This window comes from Caretta caretta, chromosome 7 (genome assembly GCF_965140235.1).
Source record: "Caretta caretta isolate rCarCar2 chromosome 7, rCarCar1.hap1, whole genome shotgun sequence".
Lineage (NCBI taxonomy): Eukaryota > Metazoa > Chordata > Testudines > Cheloniidae > Caretta > Caretta caretta.
The window spans coordinates 81,889,210-81,916,675 of NC_134212.1; the positions used below are offsets into that span (position 1 = coordinate 81,889,210).

The 27,466-nt window shown below is 38.5% G+C and overlaps 1 protein-coding gene across 8 annotated transcripts in view; it reads right to left on the reverse strand.

The window, feature by feature from the left end:
• Positions 1 to 387: 387 nt before the first annotated feature.
• RUFY2 (RUN and FYVE domain containing 2) overlaps positions 388 to 27,466 on the reverse strand; it is a 62,119-nt gene continuing 35,040 nt past the window's right edge. For 5 of the 8 annotated variants that reach the window (XM_075130862.1, XM_075130866.1, XM_075130863.1 and 2 more), the window contains exons 12-18: positions 25,949 to 26,046; positions 21,480 to 21,599; positions 19,398 to 19,527; positions 13,958 to 14,052; positions 12,603 to 12,651; positions 3,676 to 3,753; positions 388 to 2,684 (exon numbers count right to left, since the gene is read on the reverse strand). In XM_075130862.1, coding sequence (XP_074986963.1) covers positions 2,541 to 2,684; positions 3,676 to 3,753; positions 12,603 to 12,651; positions 13,958 to 14,052; positions 19,398 to 19,527; positions 21,480 to 21,599; positions 25,949 to 26,046 — 714 coding nt within the window. In that variant the 3' untranslated portion in view covers positions 388 to 2,540. Of the gene's footprint in view, positions 2,685 to 3,675; positions 3,754 to 12,602; positions 12,652 to 13,957; positions 14,053 to 19,397; positions 19,528 to 21,479; positions 21,600 to 21,804; positions 24,759 to 25,948; positions 26,047 to 27,466 lie in introns of those variants that run through there. The other 3 variants (XR_012669370.1, XM_075130864.1, XM_075130865.1) reach the window with 3 other exon arrangements.

The window sequence follows — 27,466 nt, forward strand, 5'->3', positions numbered from 1 at the left end:
CAGAAGCCCCCTCTTCTGCACCCTATTAACACTGCAGCTACACAAAGCTCTGGGCTGGTGAAGTTCTTAAGCTCCTCAGGAGCACAGCATCTCATCAGCCAGAGCCTTCCCCCAATGGAGAATGCCTAAGTCTAAAGGAAGGGGTCAGTGATTTCTCAAACACTCATTTGGTCAAATCAAACCCATTTTGCTCCAGAACAATCTTGTGCACAGCTTCAGTGATGACTATTTCCTTTCCATATTTCACCTTTCTCACCTGAAAAAACCTTGCAATTTTTCTTCTCAATTGAAAAAATATTTCCCCACCTCCACTATCCTCATAGTGAAAACAGGCCAAACGGTTTCTGCTCAAAAAGTTTCCATAACAAAATTCATTTTAAGCAGATATCAAGTCTGGAAAATTTTAATGCAAAAGGTGAGTATGGAAAAGTTACAACCAGTGAAAACAGGGAGTTAGAACAGATGTTTTGCAACCTAATTATAGTCGTCACTGCCAGATGGCAGCTAAAACAACAGTTGATCAACCTATTAACACAAGGCACATCCTACTTAGTATTAGGCTATGTCTACACTACTGCAGTAAGTCGTCTAGGTTACGCTATTCCAGCTACGTGAATAACGTAGCTAGAGTCGACGTTGCCTAGGTCGACTTACCGCAGTGTCTACACCGCATGTGTCGACAGGAGATGCACTCCCGTCGACTTATCTTACTCCTCTTGTTCCCAGTGGAGTACCAGAGTCGACCAGAGAGCACTCTGCCGTTGATTTAGCAGGTCTCCACTAGATGAACTAAATAGCCCCCTGGTGCATCGATCACAGCACCGTCAATCCCACAGTAGTGTAGACATAGACTTACAACTCTATTCTCTCTCATTTATTTAGATAGGCTTCTTTTAAACAAGTAGTAATACTGGGTTTTAAAACCTTTAATATAAAAGAGTTATAGCTTCATAATTCAGTTGCTCCTTCATTTAATATTTTTAAACTAAATGGAATCACTCCTGGAGGTTGATTGGCTAAAACATTTTCCTAACTCACTATTGAAATTTGCAGTTAGACCAGGATTAGTGTATATTTAATTGAAATATTTAGCTTTTAAAGCATTTTATCTTGATGTACACATATTCTGCAGTTGGTAGCAAGAACAGAAGGATGTTTATGCACTAACTCAATATTAAGCCTCTAAATAAAGTATTATAATGTAAACTAGGGGATGAAATGTTAAAAAGCAGATTGAATACTGCTAAAAAAAATTGGATTTTTCCTTTTTTCGCCACTGAATAATTAAAAGTAAATAAAACAAACATTCTTATATTCTGTAAACATTATGAAAAGAAAAAATTTAGTGTAGTGCCTCAGTTGGAATATGACCTAAAAAAAAACAAAACATATTTAATTTACATTTATGGAATCATTTCCATCTAAAGATGGTTTTTCAATGTAATTAACATATTCCCACTTATCTCAGAAATCTGAAGATCAAAAGTATTAAAAAACAGGCACTAAAATGAAACAGTGTTTTGAGTGTGAAGCAGTGATTTTTCTCTAAAGTAATACGGTAAATACATAACATACAGTTATGAGTTATCTAAATTTAAAGTTTTATCCTCAGATATGCATGTGGAACTTCTGTTGACATCAATGGAAGTTGTTTGCATATATCTGAGAGTAATTTCGGCTATTATAAGAGTGTATTTTCTCCTAAAATAACAGACCAGTTTTTAAAAAATAAGTAGATAACTAAAAATAAGGGAAATGTTAACTGTGTAAATACTTATGCTTAATTAAACAAGATTGATTTAATATATTTTACAAAATTGCTTAATTTGTAATGTATTATTTTGAATTACCCTGCACATCTATTCGAATTCCCACTGTCTGTGTTTGGGTAGAAAAGGAAATAGGTTCCTGTCAAACTTTTGTTCAATGTCCTTTAAATACCATTACATGAACTCTGTTGAAGAAAAACTTGAATATGAAATACTATCTCCATTAAAACTATATAAAACCTTTAATTCCTTTGCTGCCTGTTGGGTGTAACAAACAGAATCAAATATTAAAGGCTGGGATCTGTAAAGGAGCGCAAGGGTGCTAGACACCTGTTTCTCATTAAGTTTCAATGGGAGCTGAATACCTAACTCCCTTAGGCCACATCTACACAACAAACCAGAGCAGTCAGTGTTGAGGATTATGGGACAGCTGCTGGAGGACTGTTCGAGTTGACATGGGCAACGCAGCATCTTCACTCATGATGCATCGACCATGGCTCAACGCGGCTTGGGAAGGTAGTGTTACTATGTCAGCATAACAGGCCGCTTACATCAGTAGGAGACTAAGCATCGACACATGCACAACTAGGAAAACACAAGGTGGCTTACATCAACCTAACTGTAGTGTAGACCAGGCCTTAGTATATTTTGAAAATCCAAATCTACACTGCTTACTTGTATTCCAGGAATATACATGTTAATACTTTACATTATATCTTTTTATGTACTATGTTAAATAGCAACAGTTCATAAATATTTTGGAGAGGAATCTTATGGCATGTTAGAAGAGCATCTCTGTATAAGAAACGCATGGCAGGAATCACAGACCCGTACAGGCTTTGGCGAGGATGGTAAAGGCAGTTCATTGTCAGAACAGGCGTTGCAGAAAATTTCACCACAGTTTCTACAATGATGCTAAATAAAGATGGAGAAACAAAAAGATATTTTAAATTGCACACAAAGTTTGTTATACATTTGATAATCAGCTGTTATAATAAATATGGAAACAGAACTCTTTGAAATTAAACTTTTAAGTTCTAGGTAAGAAGTGTGATGGCTGTTTTTTAAAGATGACAGGACAACACATGAAAAGCCCCAATCTGTAATGCTTTTCTAGACAAGCTACCAATCTATGAACCTCCTATTTCTGACCTAAGTAAAGTATAACTGAAATTACCAAAATCAAATGAAAATGCACTATAAATAATGTTACCACTAACTGGGGCTTGATTTTGCTTTTCAAGACCTATGCATGCAGCATCATGTACGCTGTAAAATAACATGCTAAAAATGTCTTGAATTACATTTGTAGAAGTCAATATGGGTTTGATTTGAAAATGAAATGATCTGTCCAGAATCTCTAGTAGCTAAAGGGATTAAAATAAAAAATTAAAATTGGTTGAGATAATTTAATTTCAGAAGCAGTTAAAGCACATGCACAAATACAACCTTCTACAAGCTGTTTTAAAACTCAGGATATTAATTCATATTTTCTTAGTCTCTTGTATAAATATGCATTGCAAACAGTTTTTAAATACAATATCACCAACTGTAATAATTTACTTGAGACAGTAACAGATCTCAGTGCACTTCAAAAGTTACTTAAGGGTCTGATCCTACAAGGTGCACTGTATGGACAAACCCCTGAGGTCATGAGTGGGGCTCTGTGCAGGCATAGGGGTCTGCCCACATGGAGCACCTTGTAGAATCAGGGCCCATGTGTGTATGTACACAACAAACACAGATGGAGAAGTTCAAATTAAGCATTTTAGGAAATGTCCCTAAAATAACTCTATTAATTCATGTGTGAGAGTCTCTGCTGTACCTCTAAGAGTAATAAATTGAATGTTCTTTATATATGACATTTAAAGATTGGGAATTGATCTAGATCTCTACCCAATCTTACCTTTCTTTTGGAAAGAGAAAATTCCTTTTCACATAACTTGCAGTGTGTAGCTTCTTTGTCTTTCAGCCAAACCTGTCCCTGGAGGGGAGGGGAGGGGAGGAGAGGAGAGGAAAAGTTTTTTCAGAGAACACAAAATATTTGTGACACATCCAACCTTTGGGGCTCTTGGGGACAGGAGTGCTCAACAGAAGCACTATTCTTTGTTTATATTACAGTAACATCTGGAGTTGTACCATCATTGTGCCAACTGAGATCAGTGTTCCAGTGCATGAGGCACTGTATAAACAGATGAGAGACATAAGAGATGGATCCTGCCCCAAAAGAACTTGCATAGGCTGTGACAGTCTGTACCCAATGTTACCCTTTTTACAAAACTACGATAAATTTTGTACAAAATATGCCTCGTGAGGTATCATTTAAAAACTCAATCTGCTGATCATTATTGTCCTGGTAAAATATGTGTGGTAACGTTGTATGTAAAGTTGTAAGAGTTTACTGTATAACATTGTTCTGACATGTTCCAAGGTTAGAAAAGCTGGTGATGACACAGATACCCCAACCAGGTATCAGCATAATCAAATGGATTATCATAAACTATCACCTAGTTAAGTGGCCATTCTTCAGCATGAAGAAGGGTGTAAGCAAGAACTTTACATATCGACAGCAGGGGTCAACTGTGGTTCCTGTATAAACAGACTGTCACCTAAACCCCAGCTGGAAATAATCCTCAAGGAGGGGAGAATGATATAAGAACAGAGGACACACACAACACAAATTATCTCTCCCCTCATCTCTACTCATGACATCAACAATGTTTGAAAAACAAAGGAAGAATCATTGAATGGGGGGAGGTCCTGGCTGAAGCAATCCAGCCAGATTGCTGTAAGCATATGGTGAGAAAACCCTTTTTGCTTTTAAAACACACTTAACTTGTTAAATTCGGTATTAGTTTGCATTTTACCTTTTCTTTTTTGTAACCAGTTCTGACTTTTATGCCTCATTACTTGCACTAACTTAAAATCTATCTTTCTGTAGTTAATAAACTTGTTTTATCTAAACCAGTGTGTGTTTGTATTGAAGTGTTGGGAACCTCCACTTGAGATAATAGCACTGACCTTATATGAGCTTGCATTGTCCAGTAGAAAGCTGGGAAATACAAGACGCACGTTTCTGGGGGAAGGTCTGGGACTGGGAAGTTGGTGGTGTTGCCCTGTATGTAATTCATGAGTGAGTGGCCAAAGCATTTGTATAATTCAACTGGGAGCAATTTTACATGTTAGAGGGTGTGAGAGAGCAGGACCACGAGTGGTTGCTGTTACAGCGAAGCATTGTAAAAGGCACCCCAACTTGGAAATTTGAGGGAACCCAGCTGTTCAACAGTCCAGATTGTACGCTGGGTAATGTCACACAGGCTAAATAAACAAGAGGAATAAAGAGTGGAAGGAGGAGGACAGGTTACTCACCTTGTGCAGTAACTGGAGTTCTTTGAGATGCGTGTCCCTGTGGGTGATCCACTTTAGGTGCGTATGCACCCATGCCTTCGATCAGAGATGTTTGATAGCAGTGTCTACGTGGCCCACACATGCACCATACACATCCTCATGCCCCATACTGAAGCTATGTAGGGCTGCGCAGGTGAACTGCCCTCAGTCCCTTCTCTACTGCAAAACCCACAGAGGCAACTCTGAAGCAAAGGGGAGTGCACACACAGAATCCTAGAATATCAGGGTTGGAAGGGACCCCAGAAGGTCATCCAGTCCAACCCCCTGCTCGAAGCAGGACCAATTCCCAGTTAAATCATCCCAGCCAGGGCTTTGTCAAGCCTGACCTTAAAAACCTCTAAGGAAGGAGATTCTACCACCTCCCTAGGTAACGCATTCCAGTGTTTCACCACCCTCTTAGTGAAAAAGTTTTTCCTAATATCCAATCTAAACCTCCCCCACTGCAACTTGAGACCATTACTCCTCGTTCTGTCATCTGCTACCATTGAGAACAGTCTAGAGCCATCCTCTTTGGAACCTCCTTTCAGGTAGTTGAAAGCAGCTATCAAATCCCCCCTCATTCTTCTCTTCTGCAGGCTAAACAATCCCAGCTCCCTCAGCCTCTCCTCATAACTCATGTGTTCCAGACCCCTAATCATTTCTGTTGCCCTTCGCTGGACTCTCTCCAATTTATCCACATCCTTCTTGAAGTGTGGGGCCCAAAACTGGACACAGTACTCCAGATGAGGCCTCACCAATGTCGAATAGAGGGGAACGATCACGTCCCTCGATCTGCTCGCTATGCCCCTACTTATACATCCCAAAATGCCATTGGCCTTCTTGGCAACAAGGGCACACTGCTGACTCATATCCAGCTTCTCGTCCACTGTCACCCCTAGGTCCTTTTCCGCAGAACTGCTGCCTAGCCATTCGGTCCCTAGTCTGTAGCTGTGCATTGGGTTCTTCCGTCCTAAGTGCAGGACCCTGCACTTATCCTTATTGAACCTCATCAGATTTCTTTTGGCCCAATCCTCCAATTTGTCTAGGTCCTTCTGTATCCTATCCCTCCCCTCCAGCGTATCTACCACTCCTCCCAGTTTAGTATCATCCGCAAATTTGCTGAGAGTGCAATCCACACCATCCTCCAGATCATTTATGAAGATATTGAACAAAACCGGCCCCAGGACCGACCCTTGTGGCACTCCACTTGATACCGGCTGCCAACTAGACATGGAGCCATTGATCACTACCCGTTGAGCCCGACAATCTAGCCAGCTTTCTACCCACCTTATAGTGCATTCATCCAGCCCATACTTCCTTAACTTGCTGACAAGAATACTGTGGGAGACCGTGTCAAAAGCTTTGCTAAAGTCAAGAAACAATACATCCACTGCTTTCCCTTCATCCACAGAACCAGTAATCTCATCATAGAAGGCGATTAGATTAGTCAGGCATGACCTTCCCTTGGTGAATCCATGCTGGCTGTTCCTGATCACTTTCCTCTCATGCAAGTGCTTCAGGATTGATTCTTTGAGGACCTGCTCCATGATTTTTCCAGGGACTGAGGTGAGGCTGACTGGCCTGTAGTTCCCAGGATCCTCCTTCTTCCCTTTTTTAAAGATTGGCACTACATTAGCCTTTTTCCAGTCATCCGGGACTTCCCCCGTTCGCCACGAGTTTTCAAAGATAATGGCCAATGGCTCTGCAATCACAGCCGCCAATTCCTTCAGCACTCTCGGATGCAACTCGTCCGGCCCCATGGACTTGTGCACATCCAGCTTTTCTAAATAGTCCCTAACCACCTCTATCTCCACAGAGGGCTGGCCATCTCTTCCCCATTTTGCGATGCCCAGCGCAGCAGTCTGGGAGCTGACCTTGTTAGTGAAAACAGAGGCAAAAAAAGCATTGAGTACATTAGCTTTTTCCACATCCTCTGTCACTAGGTTGCCTCCCTCATTCAGTAAGGGGCCCACACTTTCCTTGGCTTTCTTCTTGTTGCCAACATACCTGAAGAAACCCTTCTTGTTACTCTTGACATCTCTGGCTAGCTGCAGCTCCAGGTGCGATTTGGCCCTCCTGATATCATTCCTACATGCCCGAGCAATATTTTTATACTCTTCCCTGGTCATATGTCCAACCTTCCACTTCTTGTAAGCTTCTTTTTTATGTTTAAGATCCGCTAGGATTTCACCATTAAGCCAAGCTGGTCGCCTACCATATTTACTATTCTTTCGACTCATCGGGATGGTTTGTCCCTGTAACCTCAACAGGGGGACACATCTCAAAGAACTCTAGTTATTGCACAAAGTGAATAACCTCTGCTCCTTCTTTGAGTAGCATCCCTGTTGGTGCATCGCTTTAGATGACTCCCTAGCAGTAACCCTTTAAGGAGGTGGGAGTTTCAGAACAGAGTCCACCACTGAAGAAATAATTGTGTTACCTACTGACACATCTGATCTTGCAGCATGAATTAGGGCACAGTGGTCAGAAAATGTGTGCACCAAGGACATTGTTGCAGTCCTGCAAATTTTAGCAACAGGAATATCTTTGAGTATGGCTACAGTTGTAGACTGTGATCTAGTAGAGTGTACAATCACTCTTAGGGGAAGTGTATTTTGAGTAAAATCATAACAGGCAATAATACATTCAGAGATCCATTTAAAAAATCCCTGAGTGGAAACAGGCACTTCCTTAGATCAATCTGAAACAAAAACAAAAGGAATCTAAGGGGTCTTCCTGACTGGCCTAGACCTGTTCAAAGAAAAGGCTTACACCCTCAAAGTCCAGTGTTGAAAGACAGACTACTTTGTAAGCTGATGCAGCTTCAGAAAAAAACCTGGAGGGTGAGTAGCTTGGTTGATATGAAACCCAGAGGACACCTTATATAAGAACTTTGGATGAGGCTGTATAGATACATTCTCCTTGGAAAAGACAGTAAAAGAAGGATCTGCCATTAGAATCCCCATCTCCCCAACCTCTGAGCAGAGGTAATGGTCACCAAGAAGGCAGTCTTCAAAGAGAGATGTAGCAGCAAGCACAAAGGGTTGTTTCATGAGGCAGTTAAGAACCAGGTTGAGATCCCACAAGCGGCATAGGGGCTCTAATCTGAGAAAAAAATGTATAAGTCCTTTTAGGAATCTTGTTGTGGTCAGATGAGTGAATAATGAGAAACCTACCACATGTAAAGCTGTCACTGCCACTGAATGAAGCTTGATAAAAAAAATTCAGGCCTTTCCATGAGTTCTAACTCCAGGATTGAAGAAAGAGGAGTGGGTCGGAGGAAAATGGTGCCAGTTACACCACAGATAGTATCTTCTCCATTTCTGAAGGAAAGTGTGTCTAGTAGATTCCTTTCTGCTATTTAATGGTATCTTTGTTTTCCAATGGACATGTGATCTCTTGTCCTGAAAACTACTGAGGAACCAAGCTTGCAGTTGTGGGATGTTCAGATTAGGGCGAAGCATCTGACCTGGATCCTGAGACAACCATCAAGATATGATCAGGAGCTGCCACAGAGGGCAAGAGATGAGTTTGATGAGGTAGGGGAATCAAACTTGGCTTGGCCAAGTTTGTGCAGCAGAATGACTTTGGCTTGGTCCTGTCTGATCTTGATAAGGATCCTTAAGAGCAATGGAGTTGGATACGCATAAAAAAGATCTTTGGTCCATGTAACAAGGAAAGAGTCCCCTTGAGATTGGGGACTGAATCCTCCTCTGGAATAGAATTCCTTGCTCTTTGTTTTGGCTGCTGTGGTAAAAAAGTCAACCTCTGGAAATCCCCAAGCTAGGAATATTTTGCTGAGGACTCCAGAGTCCAACTCCCCTTCAAAATTTAGGGCGAAACATCTGCTCAGTTCGTCCACCATGGTATTTTGTATCCTCAGGAGGTAAGAAGTCAAGATGACTATCCAACTGGTGATGCACCAGTTCCAAAGCTTTATCGCTTTGGCCCAGAGTGAGGGGGAAAATGCTCTGACTTGATGATTGATACAGTTCATGCATGCTATGCTGTCTGTCAAGATCTCTTGATGGACTTGTTTCTGAGCAGGGAAAAAATTGGAGGTAAGCATTTCTGATCGCCCTTAATTCAAACAGGTGGATGTGCAAGTGCTGTTCCTTTTGTGGCCATTTGCCTTGGACTGCGTGAGGACCCAAATGTGCTCCCCATCCCAAGAGGGAAGCATCCAATGTTAATATAACTGTAAGGTGTTTCTGACTGAACAGGATTCCTGCACAAACTTTGGAAGGATTCAGCCACCAGGTGAGTGACTGTAGGATCTATCTAGGTACAGATACCTGCTTCTTCAAACCATGTTTGCGGGGTACAGAAACAGGCCTGAGCTATCCCTGGAGACACTGAAGATATAACCTGGTGTTTTATGTCACAAAATGCAAGCCACCAGGTGTCCCAGCAGTTGCACACATGTCCTTACTGGAACTTGAAGGCTGAGCTGCACTCTTTGTATAAGATTCCTTAGAGCAAGAAACCAGGTGAGAGGGAGATAAGATCTGCACATTATTAAATCTGGAAGTTCTCTTATGAAGAGAAATTACTGAGAAAATTAATTTCTCGAGATTTATCTGCAGGCCTAGACTTCAGAATACTGAAATTGTTGTTTGCACTGCTGACCATATCTCTGGATACGACTAACCTTTGAGGAGCCAGTTGCTGAGGTAGAATAACAGTTCTTCCTAGACAAGAGAGGTAGGCATCTACAACTGCCATAATTTTTGAGAATTCCCTAGAGGCTGAAGACAGACCGAAGGGTAGGAGTTGGTATTGGTAACAATTATGACTGAAAGTGAATTGTAGAACTCTTTTGTGGGAAAGATGAATTATTACATGGAAGTAGGCACCTCTGAAGTCTAGGGTCGCAAACCAGTCCCAATTCCAGGGAAGGAATTACATCTGCTAGGGACACCATCTTGAATTTTAATTGTCTGACATCCTTGTCCAGTTGTCTGAGATCCATTTTTCTTGGGTATCAAAAAGTATCTTAAATAGAACCCTTTTCCCTTGTGAGACTGGTTCTATGTCTCCTAGATTTAGAAGTGATGACATTTCCTGTGTAAGAATTAATCATAATGGGGTAAGTGGTTGAAGGGGCAGGGTGGAGGTAAATTGGATTGTAGAACCCAAAGTAATCGCCTCCTATACCCATTTGTCCAATGTTATAGCCTCCCAGGCTTGATGAAATATAGAGAGACGGTGTCCAAATTGAGGAAGGGGCGTATGTGTAATGCAGCTGATAAAATCTGGTCATTGGGTGGTCTGGACTCTAGACCAAACCATCAAAAATGATGTTTGGACAATGCCAAAGGCTCAGCTGATGCAGTCAAGGTAGTTACAGGCCTTTTCTTTGAAAACCTATACCTCTTAGCTGTTGGTTCCAGTGTTCTGCGGGAGATAGAAAACTGAACAGGGTAGGATCTTTGAGACATGCTACATTCTCTCTTATCAGCAGATGCATATACTCCTAAATACCTAAGCGTTGCCCTAGAGTCTTTTAGGGTGTGAAGTGAGTTGTCTGTGGAATCTATGAAAAGCTTCTGGCCACTGAAAAGTAAATCCTTCATGGTTGATTGTACCTCCTGTGGAAACCCAGACAACTGAACCCAGGAAGTTAGCCTTGTCACAACTGCGATGGAAACAGACCCGGCTGTAGTGTCAGCCACATCTATGAAGCCTGCAGTGAGGTCTTTTACAAAAGCCTGATCCTCCTTTATTATGGCACAGAACTGTCCTCAATGTTCCTGCAGTAAATGGTCAATAAAATCCTTAAACTTCGCATTGTCCAGGTAGTCATATTTTGACATCAGCACCTGGTGATGAGCTATCCTTAACTGAAGTGTTGCTGATGAATAGCTCTTACAAACAAATAGACATATCTGGTATCAAATATTATAAGGAGTGGCCTTTTGGGTACACCATCTGCCCCTTTCATTGACTACATCCATGACCAGAGAGTTTGGTGCTGGGTGAAAGAATAAAAAACTGGGATGTAGTATTTTTTTTTTTATCATTTAAAGTCTATAATTAATTTCCCTGTCTTTACAGGATATTCCCTTAAAGGACAAGCAGATTTTACACTTGCTAGGAATATGCGAATTTCCCAAACTATGAATGCAGTAGGAGTGCCCATGACTAACAAGGACTGCTTCTCTATGCGAGAGGCACATTTTAAAGCCCAGGTAGCCCAGATTCCCAACAGAAGAAAATAAGTTACTCAAACCCCTCATTGGGGGGAAAAGAAAAGAAAAAAGGGGACAAACAGTCCAACTGTAAGGTACTGAACCTACTCTACTAACTTTACCGCTAAATACTAATAAAGAAGGCAAACAAGCGCTAAGCAAACAGGCATACGCTAAACTCTGTTTCAGGCCAATGTTGGCTGAGAAGGAACTGAGGGGGGTTCACCTGCACAGCTTTGTATAGCCTCAGCATGGGGCATGAGGATGTGTAGGGGCATGCGCGGGTCGAATGGGCATTGCTGCCACAAATCTCCAAAGGTGCAGGGATGCATGCACATCTGAAGTGGAGCTCCCGCAGGGACACTACTCAGAAACCGAAAGAGACATACAAAGGGACAGAGTGATTCACCCAATGTCCCACAGCTAGCCAGTAAGAGAACGTAAGTTCTCTGAGACCAAATCCAATGCCCCATCCACTGGACCATAGTGCCTCTCAGATGGCAACAATCTAATGCTTCAGACTGGGGAAACGTATAGCAGCATTGTGAACTGTTAAGTTCTTTTTGGCCAAACCAACAATCAATAAATCACAACTTTGCCTGAGGTGTAGATGAGTGCACATAAGAAATTATTTCAAACAACAGTTACGTGAAAATAATTTTATCATTAATTTGATATAATATATTTGAACTGTAGTAGGGCTTAGGAGCCCCACGTCATGGACCAACACCCCATTGTGCTAAGCACTGTAAAAACAAGTAACAAGAAGATGGTCTCTGCCCCAAAGAGCTTCATAAGCATTCAGGATAGCACCCAACATCCAGAAACTAAAGAGCTCCAAGGACATTTCACCAGGCTCTCTTATACAAATTTATATTCAGTAATAATTCAGTTCCTTAGGACTAAATAACCAAGCTGGAATTTAACTTCACCAAGGAGATATTCGCTTATTTCATATAATAATATAGTTTTTTTAAACTAAAAGATTAAGGTATTTTGATAGCAAATTCAAAACAAAAACCAAGGTCCCATCACAACATTCCAAACAAAATTAAGTAGGTCCAAAGCAGTCAAACTGTTCCATTAAGTGCTTCAGAGAATGCCTACTTATCTCATCCTGGAGCATGAGACCAGAAAAATGAAAATCTATCCTAAATACTTACCTTTGGAGAAAATCTTCTCTCGTGTTTAAAAATTTCCAAGAAAATAACTGTAAGAAAAAGCCTCCCTCCTTTTCCTGCCAAATCTTACTAACCTGTAATGCTTTGTTTGCTTCTTTTATATCTTCTATTTTAAGCTTTGATCTAAACATAGAAGATTATACATAGTTTAGACATTTATTGAGAGTATTTAGTTACCACATATGGTTAAAATACTTTAGAAGTTACAATTCTTTTAAAAGTCAAAGGCAAATTATTATGAACTTCTGGCTGACATATTGTTAAAAATATTTATATGAACAGTAGCACCTAGAGACCCCAATTCAGGGTATGCTCAGTGCTGTACAAACACAAAGGAAGACAGTTCGCAATCCTATGAATGGTGGCATATGTTTAGAGCTTGTATAGACTTGGGAAATTTATGCCAGTATAACTAAATCCTTAATGCTGACACACTGCATTGGTGCAAAATGGGATCTGAAACTCACTAGGTTAAATTTCACTAGTGCAAGCAATTTTATTCCATTGCAGAGCATCTACCCTGGGTCCAACTACACCAGTGCAAAACAAAGCAGTATAAACAGGGCTTTAAGCTATAAGCTACATGATACTACTCTTTTAGACACAGGATGTAAAACACGGCATTAGTCATGGCATAACTATTTACAAGAGAAAAATAGCCTTAAAGAGGAGAAAGCATTCCTCAAAAATACCAAGGAGGAAAGCGTTAAAGGACACTGAACTGTGTTCAGAGCCCACTGCTGACAAATGGTCTAATGACATGAACGGTCTTTGGAGTTGCATCCCATTTTATACCCTGGAATCCTAGCACGTATGCAGAGGCTTGAACATGCGCATGCATCTAATGATCACTACTTGCTAAAAGCTTCTGAGCTCATATGCCAGGGATGTGCATTGCCTAAGAGTAGGGAATGGGATCCATGTGGACAACCATCTCAAATTATAATGAATCTTCCTGTTGTGGAACCCACAGTTATTGATTCCTAACAGAATTAGTCTTTAGTGAAATGGAGTTCACACAAATGCTCAAACTTTATCCAACAACGTCTTGAATGCATTTATTAAGAGACAGGAAGATCTTCATAAGTCAAGTCTGAGGAATCTGTTAGATTGCCCAAAACATTTTTAATTAGGACTGATTTTTCTGAGATGAACATAATTAAGTCCATTATATGATTGCTAGAGGCTACCCACCACCCTAATGTGAAGGTAACTCTGTTCAAGATGCAGACCCAGGCCATTTGTACACAGCTTTCTTTTCTGAAAAATTGTCAGATAATTTCCTCCTACTGAACTGAATACATTTCATTTGAAGCCAGTAATCCTCCCTAATTTCCATGGTCTCAATTTACATGGTAGTTGCACAGTTATTTTCAGTAGCTTTATCTTGAATTTTACATTGCAAAAATCATCAAGAAAAATAAGTTACTCGCTAAGCTTGCAGGCCAGTTCTTGGAGAGCTTCTTCTTGGTCATGACATATCTTTTTCAACTGCCTATTTTTGTCCTGTAGTTTAAGGAATTCCTTTAAAAAAAATAAAAGGTGGCGTTTTTTTAAAGTAAGAAGAAATAACATCGTACACACTTATTACTTAGAAAGTTACTTGTGTTAGAACTTTACATGTTAACCAATATTGTATGTCAAGTCAGAAGGTTATAGGAAGGGGCAATAGTCACTAATAATATTTGGGTAATATCAAAAGGATCAATAGCAACCCCATAAACAAAGTTGTGAGATGGTTGAGGGAGGGAAGATTTGTCCACATAATTACCACCAGTGGTTTTGCCTGTGTTCCACATCCAGTAATGTTATGTGATTTCCACTTCCTCCTGTACTATTCAAACTTTTCTGCTGTAGGTTCCGGAATCAAAGCCCAGTGACGTCAATGGAAAGACTGCTACTGATTTTGATGGGCTTTGGATCAGGCACTGAGAAATACTAAGGGAAACCCCATTCTTGTACTATTTCCCTAAAAGGAAAGGTAGGATTGGTGGGATTAAGGCAGACCCAAAAAAGGTTAAGAATATGTATGTGGCTAAATGCGCTTTACCCTTTTAAATGTGTTTCACGTTCTCCAAAGAAATTAATCTCTGGCATAGTCCTAGCAGATCTGCAGGAGCATGAAGCACTGAGACTCTCATAGCCTATGCCACCCCCAGTATGCCACTGCCCCAGCATCCTTCCTTGGACACAATTCTTGTGCCTATTAGTCACTAAAAATATTGTGTGGGTATCTGAGAAATAAGTTTAGCAGGTGGAAAGGTATAAAACATATGCTTAGAAAGGATATTCTGCTGCTATTTAATCTACATTTACTTTATATTTAAATGTTATGCTCACTTAACCTCAGAGCCTTGAGGTTCTTACAAGACTGTGGCAGACAAACAGTTGGCTTTCAAACCCTACTGCTGAAAAAGTATTCATGCATCTATGAGTACAATCCATCTAACATTCACTTTTTTCCTATCTTTCTGGCATCTTCACCTTCCCATTTTCCTTGCAACAGCAGAGATTGCAAACACCTCAAGTAGCTGGAGGTCCTTTTTTTGCCCTCTTTAGGTGGCTGTGATCTTAACTGTTTCAGGAAAAACATATTACTTGGAATGTATGAGCCAGGGATTCTTTTTCTGATAAGAAGTAATGGGTTCACATTTTTCTTTCTACTATATACAGATGGGTATTTCATCTTACAATGTAATTATGTCAGATGACAGTTTTCTAAAGGAACACTCACACCCTATTTAAAAAAATAACTGCGATGATTCTCTGGTTTCGAAACAGCTAAGAGGCGATGACTAATTAATACAATATCTATAGAATAATTATTTTCTGTAGATCAGTTACAAGTGGTAATTTGAAATAAGACAATTAAAATTGGCTTCTTTACTATAGATCTTGAAAACTTTCTAAATCCGCAATATTTTGGACAATATTTCTCTCTCTTTTCATAGTCAGTTTTTTAAAAATTAAGCATGTCTGCTCTTCCTTTTGATTTATTCTTCCTTTTAAAACCAGGCCTCATCCTAAAATGCAAATCAAGACTTAATTCCTCTTCAAAAACCAGCAATGCTATATTTTGAATATACAACAACTAAGCACTGTGATGCAAAAATTAACATGGGATGGGACAAGAGCAGCTATATAAATGAGCATTCAATGTGCTGTCTCAGCAGGAAAGGGGACATTGCATGGGGAAGATATGAAGCTGCATATACACCTGTTGAATTCAGCAAATAGCCTATCTAGAGAATATGGCTAACATTAAATATTATATCCAATAGTAGATGTGCAGAAAGAGAGAGAAATAAAATCACCTGAAAATATTTAAAGATACTTTAAAATTAAAGATACTAAAACTAGTTTAAAGACAGATCTTGATAAATTTATGAACGGGATCCTATGGACAGGGTTGCCTGTGATAGCAGGGGACTGGATTTGATTACTTGAGTCCCTTCTAATTGTATGCCCTGTCAAAAAGTTATGTAGTCTGGGTACTAATACAGAGGCAATGGCATGTCTAGAAGAGGAAAGGGACGCTCATATATTATGACAGTATAAAACCCGGAAAAAAATACACAGGAGAGCTCTCACTCCTTTCCTTCAGGTTTCAGAGTAGCAGCCGTGTTAGTCTGTATTTGCAAAAAGAAAGGAGTACTTGTGGCACCTTAGAGATTAACCAATTTATTTGAGCATAAGCTTTTGTGAGCTACAGCTCACTTCATCGGATGCATAAAGTGGAAAATGCAGTGAGGATGTTTTATACACACAGACCATGAAAAAATGGGTGTTTATCACTTCAAAAGGTTTTCTCTCCCCCCACCCCTCTCTCCTGCTGGTAATACGTAAAAGAATAGATGGACACAAATCAGATGTCAAGAATTATAACATTCATAAACCAGTCGGAGAACACTTCAATCTCTCTGGTCACGCGATTACAGACATGAAAGTTGCGATATTACAACAGAAAAACTTCAAAACCAGACTCCAGCAAGAGACTGCTGAATTGGAATTCATTTGCGAACTGGATACAATTAACGTAGGCTTGAATAGAGACTGGGAGTGGTTAAGTCATTATGCAAGGTAACCTATTTCCCCTTTTTTTTTCCTCCCCCTCTTCCCCTCAATGTTCCTCAGATGTTGTTGTTAAACCCTGGATTTGTGCTAGAAATGGCCCACCTTGATTATCATACACATTGTAAGGAGAGTGATCACTTTAGATAAGCTATTACAAGCAGGAGAGTGGGGTGAGGGGAGAGAAAACCTTTTGAAGTGATAAACACCCATTTTTTCATGGTCTGTGTGTATAAAACATCCTCACTGCATTTTCCATTTTATGCATCCGATGAAGTGAGCTGTAGCTCACAAAAGCTTATGCTCAAATAAATTGGTTAGTCTCTAAGGTGCCGCAAGTCCTCCTTTTCCTTTCCTTCAATGGCTCTCAGCATAAACCAAGAAGTCTGAGATAAGACATGACACAAAGGAAGAGTAGAGGAAAGTAGACTAACAAAGAGAGCAGAGAATCACTGATGGACTTATCCTCTAGACACGGTGATACTAAGAGACAGAGAGAGAGATGATACAAGCAGACAAGATTTAACAATACAAGCATTTTTAGATCTGCCTCTACAACAAAGTTTTCACCTACATTAAATGAAAGTCAGTGTAACTTCAGACCTTCATATGTTTTATATCCACTTACTTCTCAGCTGGTTTCCTTTGGTTTCTTGACTGCCTAATAAAATTTTCTTTTAAGATTTCTCTCCCTTTTTCTTTAACCGTTATTTACATTAATTGGTTCCTCAGGACGAGAAATATCAACTGCTGATATCTGGTGAGGGGCAGAGAGGCAAAGTGTACCAGACACTGGGCGTTCAAGTCCAAGACATAGGTCAGAAAACTGGTCATCCTCAAAAATTTCTCCCAAGGTGCTAGCTAGCTGCAGTCAGTAAGGGATCTGGGAAAAATCTGATACCATGCCTGACAGGACATAACCTTTTTTTTTTTTTAATGAAGATTCAGAATCTAATTAAAATTCTTATTTAAAGATTTGTAAACACCCATTCACTTTAGTATCTGAGCTCTTCACACACAAAAAAAGCCCAAACACTGAACTGCACAAAAAGGGACCATAAAAATCCCAGCACTTCTTACTACCTGAAAACGTCTACCAACAAATTGCTGCCTCATTGTCAAACAGACAAGAACAATTAGCCAAAGGCCCAGTCCAAGTGTGCCTTACCTCTTGCTAATGATACCACCAATCACAGGCCATCTGAGAGGGCTACACCAACAGAAAAGGGTACACAGCTCTGATACCAGTCCTGGAGAGTTCAGCAGCAATACGCATGAACACATGTCAATTTGTTGATAAGTGCCTCAATGGGCAAAATTCAGGATCAAATTCTCTTAAATTAGATACTAATGTCCTCACATTTATTAACTGAGTTTTACTAGTTAAGCTAGCTGCTCTAAATAGAAAATATGCTTTACATTACTTGCTCCTGAAAAACTAAAGAAACTGAAACAAATAATTTAAATCTATAGTTTATGTCTCTAGAATATATTTTAGTTCTATTGGCTCGAGTAATAAAATCCTGAAAAACCATAACATCTATGGGTGGATTTTTTCCAACTACTTGAAAACAACAGTAGGTTCCTGAAATCCTATCACACTGAGTGTGTCAAATAGGTATACAATAAATACTCATTCCATTCAGGAATATCCTTCTGTGAATATACTGCTGTAACTCTTTTTAGTGTTTTATTTGGGAGTCTGCTAATACACAAAAATGGAATCCCTGCTCTCCTGTCTCAGATCATACATTATCCCCCTGACTGTTCACTAATCTATTGCTTCCTCTATTTTTGACTGTGTAATTTCCTTCAGCCTGAAAGATTTTGTTTTAAACTTAAAATGACATTTTGAATCCATGCAGTTTTTTGTATATTTATCCATGGTACAGTCCGTTAATTTCCATATATTCAGGTAAAGTTTAAGGTTAGTGAGACACTTCTCAAGAACTCTCTCTTACCCACAGTAGTTTGTTAGTTAGACCTATTCTCTATTATCAGTGCCTCCCAGCATTGGACTCTGGGCAGACTCCATTTTCCACATGGTTTTTAGCCTCCTGAGTTTCTCTCAAAAGAATTTACTCTAACTTGAATCCCAGCAGTGATTTCTGATTATTTTGTTCTGCTTGTGGTTGATCATTCTGTCTAAGTAACTCCTCTGGAAAAGAAACGGAATCTAGGTGTGCCAGAAGGATTTCAGGAACTCCTAACAGATCCTCTAACATCAGCCTTTCCAGTACCAAATTGTGAACATTGGGAGTCTGGCTGGGACACGAAAAATACCTATTTCTATTAAAATCTCAGATCTAATTCTAACAGCAACAGTAGCAACTCACAAATTAATTTCATTTCAGTTTGATGCTAAATGACTGACACTCCACACACTTGCTTCTTTTCAATCACTTCCAAGGTAAAGAAATGTAAAGATACTATAGAAATTAGTGATATGAGATTTTTAAGTAGCAAGATAGACAGGGCTTGATGGATTAGAACATTAACCCTCACTGGCCCATCACAAGATTATAGTGAAATATCCTTCAGTATGATTCAGAAAGGAGAACGTGGATTTCACTATTCCTTATGGAAAACACAGAATCCTGAACTTAAGACTACAGGGGTGAGAGAGGACGGATTTAAAAAAAAAAATTAAAAATATATTTGTATTTTTAAGCCTAAACATTTGTTCTATTAAGGATTTCAGATCTGGGAGAGTTAACATTTATATTTTAAAAGCCTGGCAAGTTCACTTTTAAATTACTGCTAAAGTGAAATTGAAAAGTTTTCCTCCAGCATTTTACTTTTTTAAGACAAATTATTTGTTGGGTCTCTACTCTCAGATGAGATAAAGTTTCTTTTTCCTTTTGCAGATCATCTTCCAAGGTTTGTCTCCATTCCTTTTCTATCTTCAAATCTGTTTCCAGTTGAACACTAGAATTTCAAACAAAAGACCATCATGGTGCATTTCGGTATAATCTTTTTAAAAAAATAAACCCTTTTCTATTTTCTAGTTTCACTATCAGTCCAGCCCAACAAACAACAGTAGTTTACTATTTCAATTTGTTTACAAGTTCGTTATTTTTATTTTAAATTTATCTGCAATTTCCTAAGAAGATTTTGTATACAAGTGTAATAAGTTATAAGAAAATAGAGGGCTTCCATTGAGAGAGGCTGTGAGGGTGTCAAACAATTCTGAAGAACTGGCTTTTGCAATGATTTAAATTTGCTGTCCTAGTAACTATTCTTTGGCAACTGAAACATAAATATTAGAGGCCTTTCCTGTTTGTCTTAAGCTTTTCCTGTCATATAGTTTTTTTATAATACAGATCTCCTATGTGAGAGAAGATGAGTGGTTACATGAATTTCTAGTGCTCATAAAAGGTGTGGTAGTAGTAAGACTTTAAATTGAAAGCCTCTATTTTTTATTTCAGAGCGGAGATGAAAGGGACAGAATTAAGAATATATAACTTCTAAGGGATCTTGAATACAGTGTAAAGTATTTTGAGCTGCTGGATATTATTGAAATTCCTATACAACAGATGATATAAAGGAGGCTCTGCTTTATACGAATCACAGCTACTGGTTTACAATTAAAGGAACTGGGGCCAATCTGTCAGTGGATCCACTGTTGCAATTCTGTCATCAATTTAAATGGACAAAGAATGATTCTTATAACCGCATAGAAAACACAAACTAATGGCAGATGAGAGTAAACTCCTGGATTGAAATCCTACTACCTAATGAAGGAGGAAAGATCTGACTGTAGTTATGAAAGTTTTTCAAGAGGAACTCATGTCCGTATTGATTTTATAACAGGATAGCTAAGTCATTTTTTAAAGGAAAAACTTACTTTTTGGGACACTACCTCAGCATCTTGTTTGTTGGAAAAGATCAGAAGTGAACATGACCTTGAGCTTTCAGAATTGCGGAATTCTAAGGTTGAGGTTTGAACTGCTCTTTTGCCAAAATCTGTGAAGATGACTGGTGGTAAAGTGAACATTTGTCATGATGGTTGAACAAGTATTGATACTTAAATTAGTAAGAGAGGCAATGTGGTCTGAACACAAGATTGGAAACTTTGAACTCCCAAGTACTAATCCTTGCTGTAATCTTAGGTCATTCACTCTCTCTCTCTCTCTCACTAAAATAGGGGGGAAATACCACCCAACCTCACATGGATATTTCAGGGATGTTCATAAAGTGCACTGAAAGCACAGTCTAAGTGCTAATTACTGCTATTCCTGACTGTTTCATCAGTACTCGTAGCTGCATTGATTCTCTGAGCCAAATACCTGTCTATGGAATTCCACAGGTGTAAAAGCAGAATGTGGCTTTTATTTCTTGATTTAATATTTCAGTTTCTAGCAGACTCAAGGATTTCATGAGTGCCTTTCAGCTACGAACACTTTGAAGGATTCTGGCTTCTTTTTCAAGCCTGAATAGTTTAATTGTTCTATGCAGTTTCTGTAAATTTATGCTGTTTAAATTATGCAAGATTTACAATAATAAAATGTGGATTAATCTAGTTTATTATAAATTTAAAATTTTTGTTCCTGTTAACAACTTTTTCCCTAGTGAATTAAGACTATCTTCAGCCAAAAAACATGCCTGTTCTTCCCCCTCTTCTGGCTGGACAGCTATTTAAAAAAAAAAATCAATTGTAGCTTGATTTACTTGGAATGACAGATTTTCTTCCACCCTGCCCTTGCCTAATATACGCCTTCCTAGACGCATCTTTATCCAATTAAAAATCATCAGTAATGTGCTGCCTATATTATGTAATGTATCTTACATTTTTAGTTAATAGAATGTTTTAAAGTAAACATAAAAGAAATAAAGATTTTAAGTGCCTTATACGTTTTCCAAAAGGCAAGTATACTTACAGCTGCTTCTCCTTTCGGGAGATTTCTTTCTGCAGGTTTTCAGATTTACTCATACATTCTTGTTTGAATTTCTTGTCCTCATTCTCAGCTTCCATTTGAGACTTCTCCGCTTGCTGCAATCTGGTGTAATTCAAATCAACTTTGGGTAAAACTGAGGCTAGAACTAGGGTGTAAAGGGTGAAGAAGACAAATAAAAGAAAAATGGGGAAATAGAAACATTTCTAAATAAAAACAAAGATTGGGGGAAACTCACAAACTCAAACAAGAGAGCCACACAATGCCTAGAAATCTAGTTTCTGGTTTTCACTACACAAAGAAAAGCAGATTAAGTCTTCCAATTTGTTTTTATTTTATGTTCACCATTAATAGATGCCATTAAAGCATAACCATACAGATTTTATAATTCATCTATATCACTTACTGCTCTAACTTTGAGCGTACATACATGTGTTATTGTGGGAGGAATTTTTACAAGAACTGTAGAAGTACAGTAACTACTTTGTCTATACTAATCAATCAATAAGACAGTGTGTGTTGTGCTGGAATGGCTTGAAGCAATTCAGACATGAGCCTGAATACAGAACACTGGAATCAGATAGCAAGAACACAGCTGTAGTAAGACAGCAGAACACACCCTGGAGAGAGTCTCACTACACTTACAGAATAACCACTAATAAAAAACATTATTAAATATATTTAAATAATGTGTATTAAAAATCATGGTTAAAAATAGCTCCATATGATAAACAAAACAAATAAAACTGAATAAATAACAGAAGTCAGGCTTTCATTTAAGCTCTTTCCTTTTGATTTTCAAGGGATTTTGCATTCCTGTTTTGAATAGCCCTCTCCCCTCACTTATACCTCACCAATGCATCAAGATTTCTCTCTGTTTGACCCTCTCTCCGCCCAAAAAAGATGTGGCTTAAATTTAATTGAAATGTAAACACTAAATCCAAAATTATATGTTACTCCATATTCAACTGTCTTACTGGGATATACAAGGGAGATTAGAGTAGCCAGTAAAACATCATTCAGAGCCTCATCCCAGTTGAGGTGTCTCATTTTACAATTGCCTCTTTTGTCCCTTCTCAGACCTGCTCTACACCTAAAACTTAGGTTGACCTAGCTACATTGCACTGAGGGGTGTGAAAAAAAATCACACCCCCAAAAGACATTGTTAAACCAACCTACGCCCCAGTCTAGACACCACTAGGTCAACAGAAGAAGAACACTGCCTCTCACGGAGGTGGATTAATTACAGTGATGGAAAACCCCTTCTGTAGCTGTAGCAAGTGTCTACACTATGGCACTGTTGCAGCACCATAGCTGTGCTGCTGTAGCATCTGTAGTGTACACAAGCCCGCAAAATGTTGAGAGAAAACCGAGTGGTTCTTCTCTCAAGGCTTGGCTTGAATCATCACTTCCCAGTCAGCTGAATGTAGAGTAACGCACAACTCCCAGTTTATCACTGTTAAATGTAAAATTAAATTAAAGCTTTCTTACTGGCCCTGTCTACACTACAACCACAATCATGTTAGGGAGCCTGGCTACTAATGTTTTATAATGTAATATGCATCTACACTGGCCATGTTTGGGAAACTGCCTACCATTGCTGTGCTACCAGTCAACTAATGAGAGGGCTCATGCAGACAGTGCACCAGCATTACTAGACATCTCAGCAGAATTAGATATCATGTTAATAAAAGCTCTAGTTCCCCACCTACGCTCATGCTACCAACGGTGAAGCTGCACGGGTGGGGCAGTTACCAAAAACTGCCAGTTCAGAAATGACAACACACTGGACTTGAACCATGTTATTTTAAAGCATCTGAATTTAGCCCAGGTAGGAAAAACTGTTAGGGTCTACTCTACACTACAATATGTTATAATGAAGTTCCTTGATGTGTTTGTAATTGTAATACAAATAGGGCCAAAGAGGATGGATAGGAGAAGGGAGAATATTGGTGCACAGCAAGGCTAATTCTTGCTGCTATGCCAGAAGGCAGAGAAGGGTGAAAGACTAAATGAAATAGGAAAACTAAAAACACCACTAAGACCCTCTCTGAACTACAGCTGAAACTGCATTAGCACAATTTCCAAGACTAATATGGACAAGGACTTTTTTTTTCTGAGAACCATGCTAGCATCTATAGAATCTTTATCTACACTAGCAGCTTGCAAATTCTATAGCTGTAATTCAAATCCAGTGCAGCTCCACCAGGGTAGCAACTCAGATAAGAGCAGATCCTCAGCTTACAATTTATATACCATCTGAGGATCTACCTGTAAATGTCTGAGTCCTGCCTATGCTACACTTTCTACCAGTGCTACCCCTGGGGGAATTACAGCTACGAAGATTTCTACGTAGATACGGCCTTCCTGCTTTATAGTCTTTAGTTCTAGTCATATCTTGATTGTATCCATGATACAGTAGCTCTGTAAAAACATCTTACATTCTGCTCTATGCTAGCAGACTGAACTGTATTTTAACTGTGTATAAGAGAGTCCTAAAATACAGAAGTTATTTGGGTTTTGTTTTTGTAAAGTACAGACAGAACCTATGGCACATTTTTATAAGCTGTTTTAGCCAGTTCTCAAGAAAAATACTTCTGTCTACGCTACTCAAGAAAGTGATGCTATCAGCAACCACGTTAAAAGACTTGACAGCATGTTTTCTGGTATAGAGAAGCCCTGAAAGTGCAACAACAATAAAAATGTGGGTTTTTTATTAACTGAAAGGGAGGTTCTTTATTTATTTAAGTGCTATAAATAAGGGGTGAGGGAAAACCCTATAACTGGAGGTAAGTGTCAGGGCAATGAGAAATCAAAAATGTAAAGGCAGCTAACATTTTTAAATAAACTTTGTATTTAACATTAAAAAAAGTAAAATGATTAAATAGCATTAGAAAATTCTAGTTTCTGATTGGTCAATAATATTACAGTGATTTTTTTATTCTTTGGGAGGGGAGGAGAGGAGAGGAGAGAAAGGGGTGGAGAGGATTTTATTTCTGAAAACAAAGTCGTTCCAAGCTGTAACATTGTGTCAAAATCACTAGTACTTACTGACCAATTATAATACAGGATTTCCCAATACCATTTAAGATAATAACCATATTTTTTTTAAACCAACTCATACAAATTTTATTCTATCAATAGCTAAGTAGCTTTCAAAATGATATATCTTTGACAAGTTTGTATTGGTGCTGTGCTTCATTGCTGGCACATTTCACAAATGACATTGCAATAGTCCTAGTTTGAGTTAACAGATCTTTGTCACTTCACGTATGTAATGGACAAAATCAAAGACAGATAAAGGTAGTAAAGTTCAAAATGTAAAAATTGGGATAAAGGAAAAAAAGAAAGAAAAAAGAGGAAAAAGGATGTCAATAAAAGAATATTCATGTCACTAAATCTTTTAATATATAATTATGTTTTTAATAAATAGCTTTAAAAGAAAACAATGGTAAGACACGTCAACACCAACATGACAGGGCTATGGATATGTTACATTTTACAATTAAAAATATTAACGATGCATATAGTCTATTCCATTTAAATAACCGATGCACACAAGTCACATCTTTATATTATGTAAAAAATATATAGTAATCACAATATAAACTTACACACTGATATTATATCATTTCATTTTACTAATTCGTGATGTAATACTTATGTGTACATCTTTACACTAAGGGAGTTTCCAAAGCAATTAATGTAAGCTTTGGAATCTTGGCCAGCCAGGGTCCTGATTCAAAACACTTAGCACAGGCTTAACTTTAAGCACGTGAGCAGTCTTGCTTAAAGGTAACCGTGTGCTTTGGTGGATCAAAGCCTTATTGAATAGCATTAAAATATAACACAGAGGTAATAATGAATCAGAATTCTGAAGTGGCCATCACTGAGCCCGGTAGCTGAAAGAACAACCTTGGATGCAGGCACAGAATGTCAGCTCCAGTGAATGGTGAAAGAGAATTAAGATAAAAAGGCTTGGTTTATGGCTGTATTTTTCCACTCTTATAGTACATAAGAGCGCCCATACTGGGTCTGACCAAAGGTCCATTTAGTCCAGTATCCTGTCTTCCAAAAGCGGCCAATGCCAGCTGCCCCAAAGGGAATGAACAGAACAGGGAATCATCAAGTGAACCATCCCGTCACCCATTCCCAGCTTTTGGCAAACAGAGGCTAGGGACACCATCCCTGTCCGTCCTGGCTAATAGCCATTGATGGACCTATCCTCCATGAACTTATCTAGTTCTTTTTTGAACCCTGTTATAGTCTTGGCCTTCACAACATCAAAAAATAAATCTACCTGTTTGAAGATCAATGGTAAAACACCAGTTGCAGATGATGCTTCTTTAAAACTTCCTACTGAGAGTTACGTTTCAGTGGTAGCTATGTGGGAATGCAGTAAGGGAGGAGGAATGAATGTGGAAAAATAAGTAAAATAGAGATGGATGCTGTACCTTTGTTCCAATTGTTTCATAGTTGCAGTAATTTGATTGGTCTTATCCTCTAGTCGACTAACTATTTCATTCTTTTCTTTCATGGCATCGTCAGAAACCTATATTAAACAGATTAATACTGAAGCAGGTTTTATATTAAACTGTATTTTTGATGCTTTTGTTCACTCTCTTAAGGAAAATATTTGTAATATGGCTTTGGAATTTGTTTGCTTATGTTTTTTAAACATTCCCATCTAAAAAAAAATAAAGCAACATTCAAGAAAAACATCTAATCTATAGAATTTCAATTTTCATTTTATTGGCATTTTACAAGTGTACACTCTATTTAATAATATATATTTTTCAGTTTATTTCTTTTAAATATCTTTTTATGTGTGTCTACTAAAATTCAGTGCTAATTTTTTTTAAACAGCTCATTATATCCATAGCAACAACACCTATAAGCATTAGTTTTAGTTCATGCTGCGGTCTTCTTGGGCCCAATCCTGCAAGGTGGTAGGCACCGATAAGGCCTTAGGTCTGTACCAGAACAACAGCTAAAATTACTTACTATAGTTGAGTACTTTAAATATTCTAACCTTATTTTAACCTTATTTTAACCAGCCTCTGACAACTGTGAACATCCATGCTTCAAGGTCTAAATATAGGTACAGTATTGTCATTAAATCCAGTTAATATCACCACACAAAAGTTTCAAAACACAGATTAAAACAGAAAAACTACAGATCTGACAGACATGCTGCATAAACACCAACAATAATACTGAAGAGCCTATACTGTCTCAGTTTATTTTACTAAAGACAGATCTTTATTCCTGTTCTGCTTTCTACACAAAACATTTAGACGTGGACAGCAGCATCTTGGTCCACACATCTACTCTTTGCATCGTATAATGTCATTTCTCTGTGCACTTTTTCAAGTGGCCATGACTAACTTCTATTCCTGCCTTTGACAACTTGTTCCACACGTTAAAATTATCACAAAGTACTTTCTCTTGAATTTCCTTGGTGTTTGATAATTTCTTACCTGCAGTTTATCCTAGTTGATCTTCACAGTTATAACTCTCAAAGCCCATTTAACCACTTCACTATCCTCCTTTACTTTTTATAATTCCTTCACTGTTCTTTCCAGTATGATCCCCCAAATGGAGCACAAAACTTCAGGTATATCATTCTCCCTATGTACAGTACCATGATGATCACCTGTGTTTCAGTCCTCTATACATCACAACGATACTTTAAAATGATTTCCATAAAACCTGTGTTATGTGAATGCAGTTAACTTATATAGTTGGATCTATTTATTCTGAAAGAGGAAGAGAGTAGAAGCAGAAAGCTGAGCTAAAAAAGCAGCGACAATGAGCAAAACTAAGAAAACAAGAGTTTAACATATGGATGAAAGACTATCAGCTTTCTGAAGCAAATACTCTTCTATTGCTATACTGTTTCAAATGTCATGAGCAGCATGCACTATTTCAAAAGTCACACACATCTTACATTTATACTTCAAAGAGGTTTC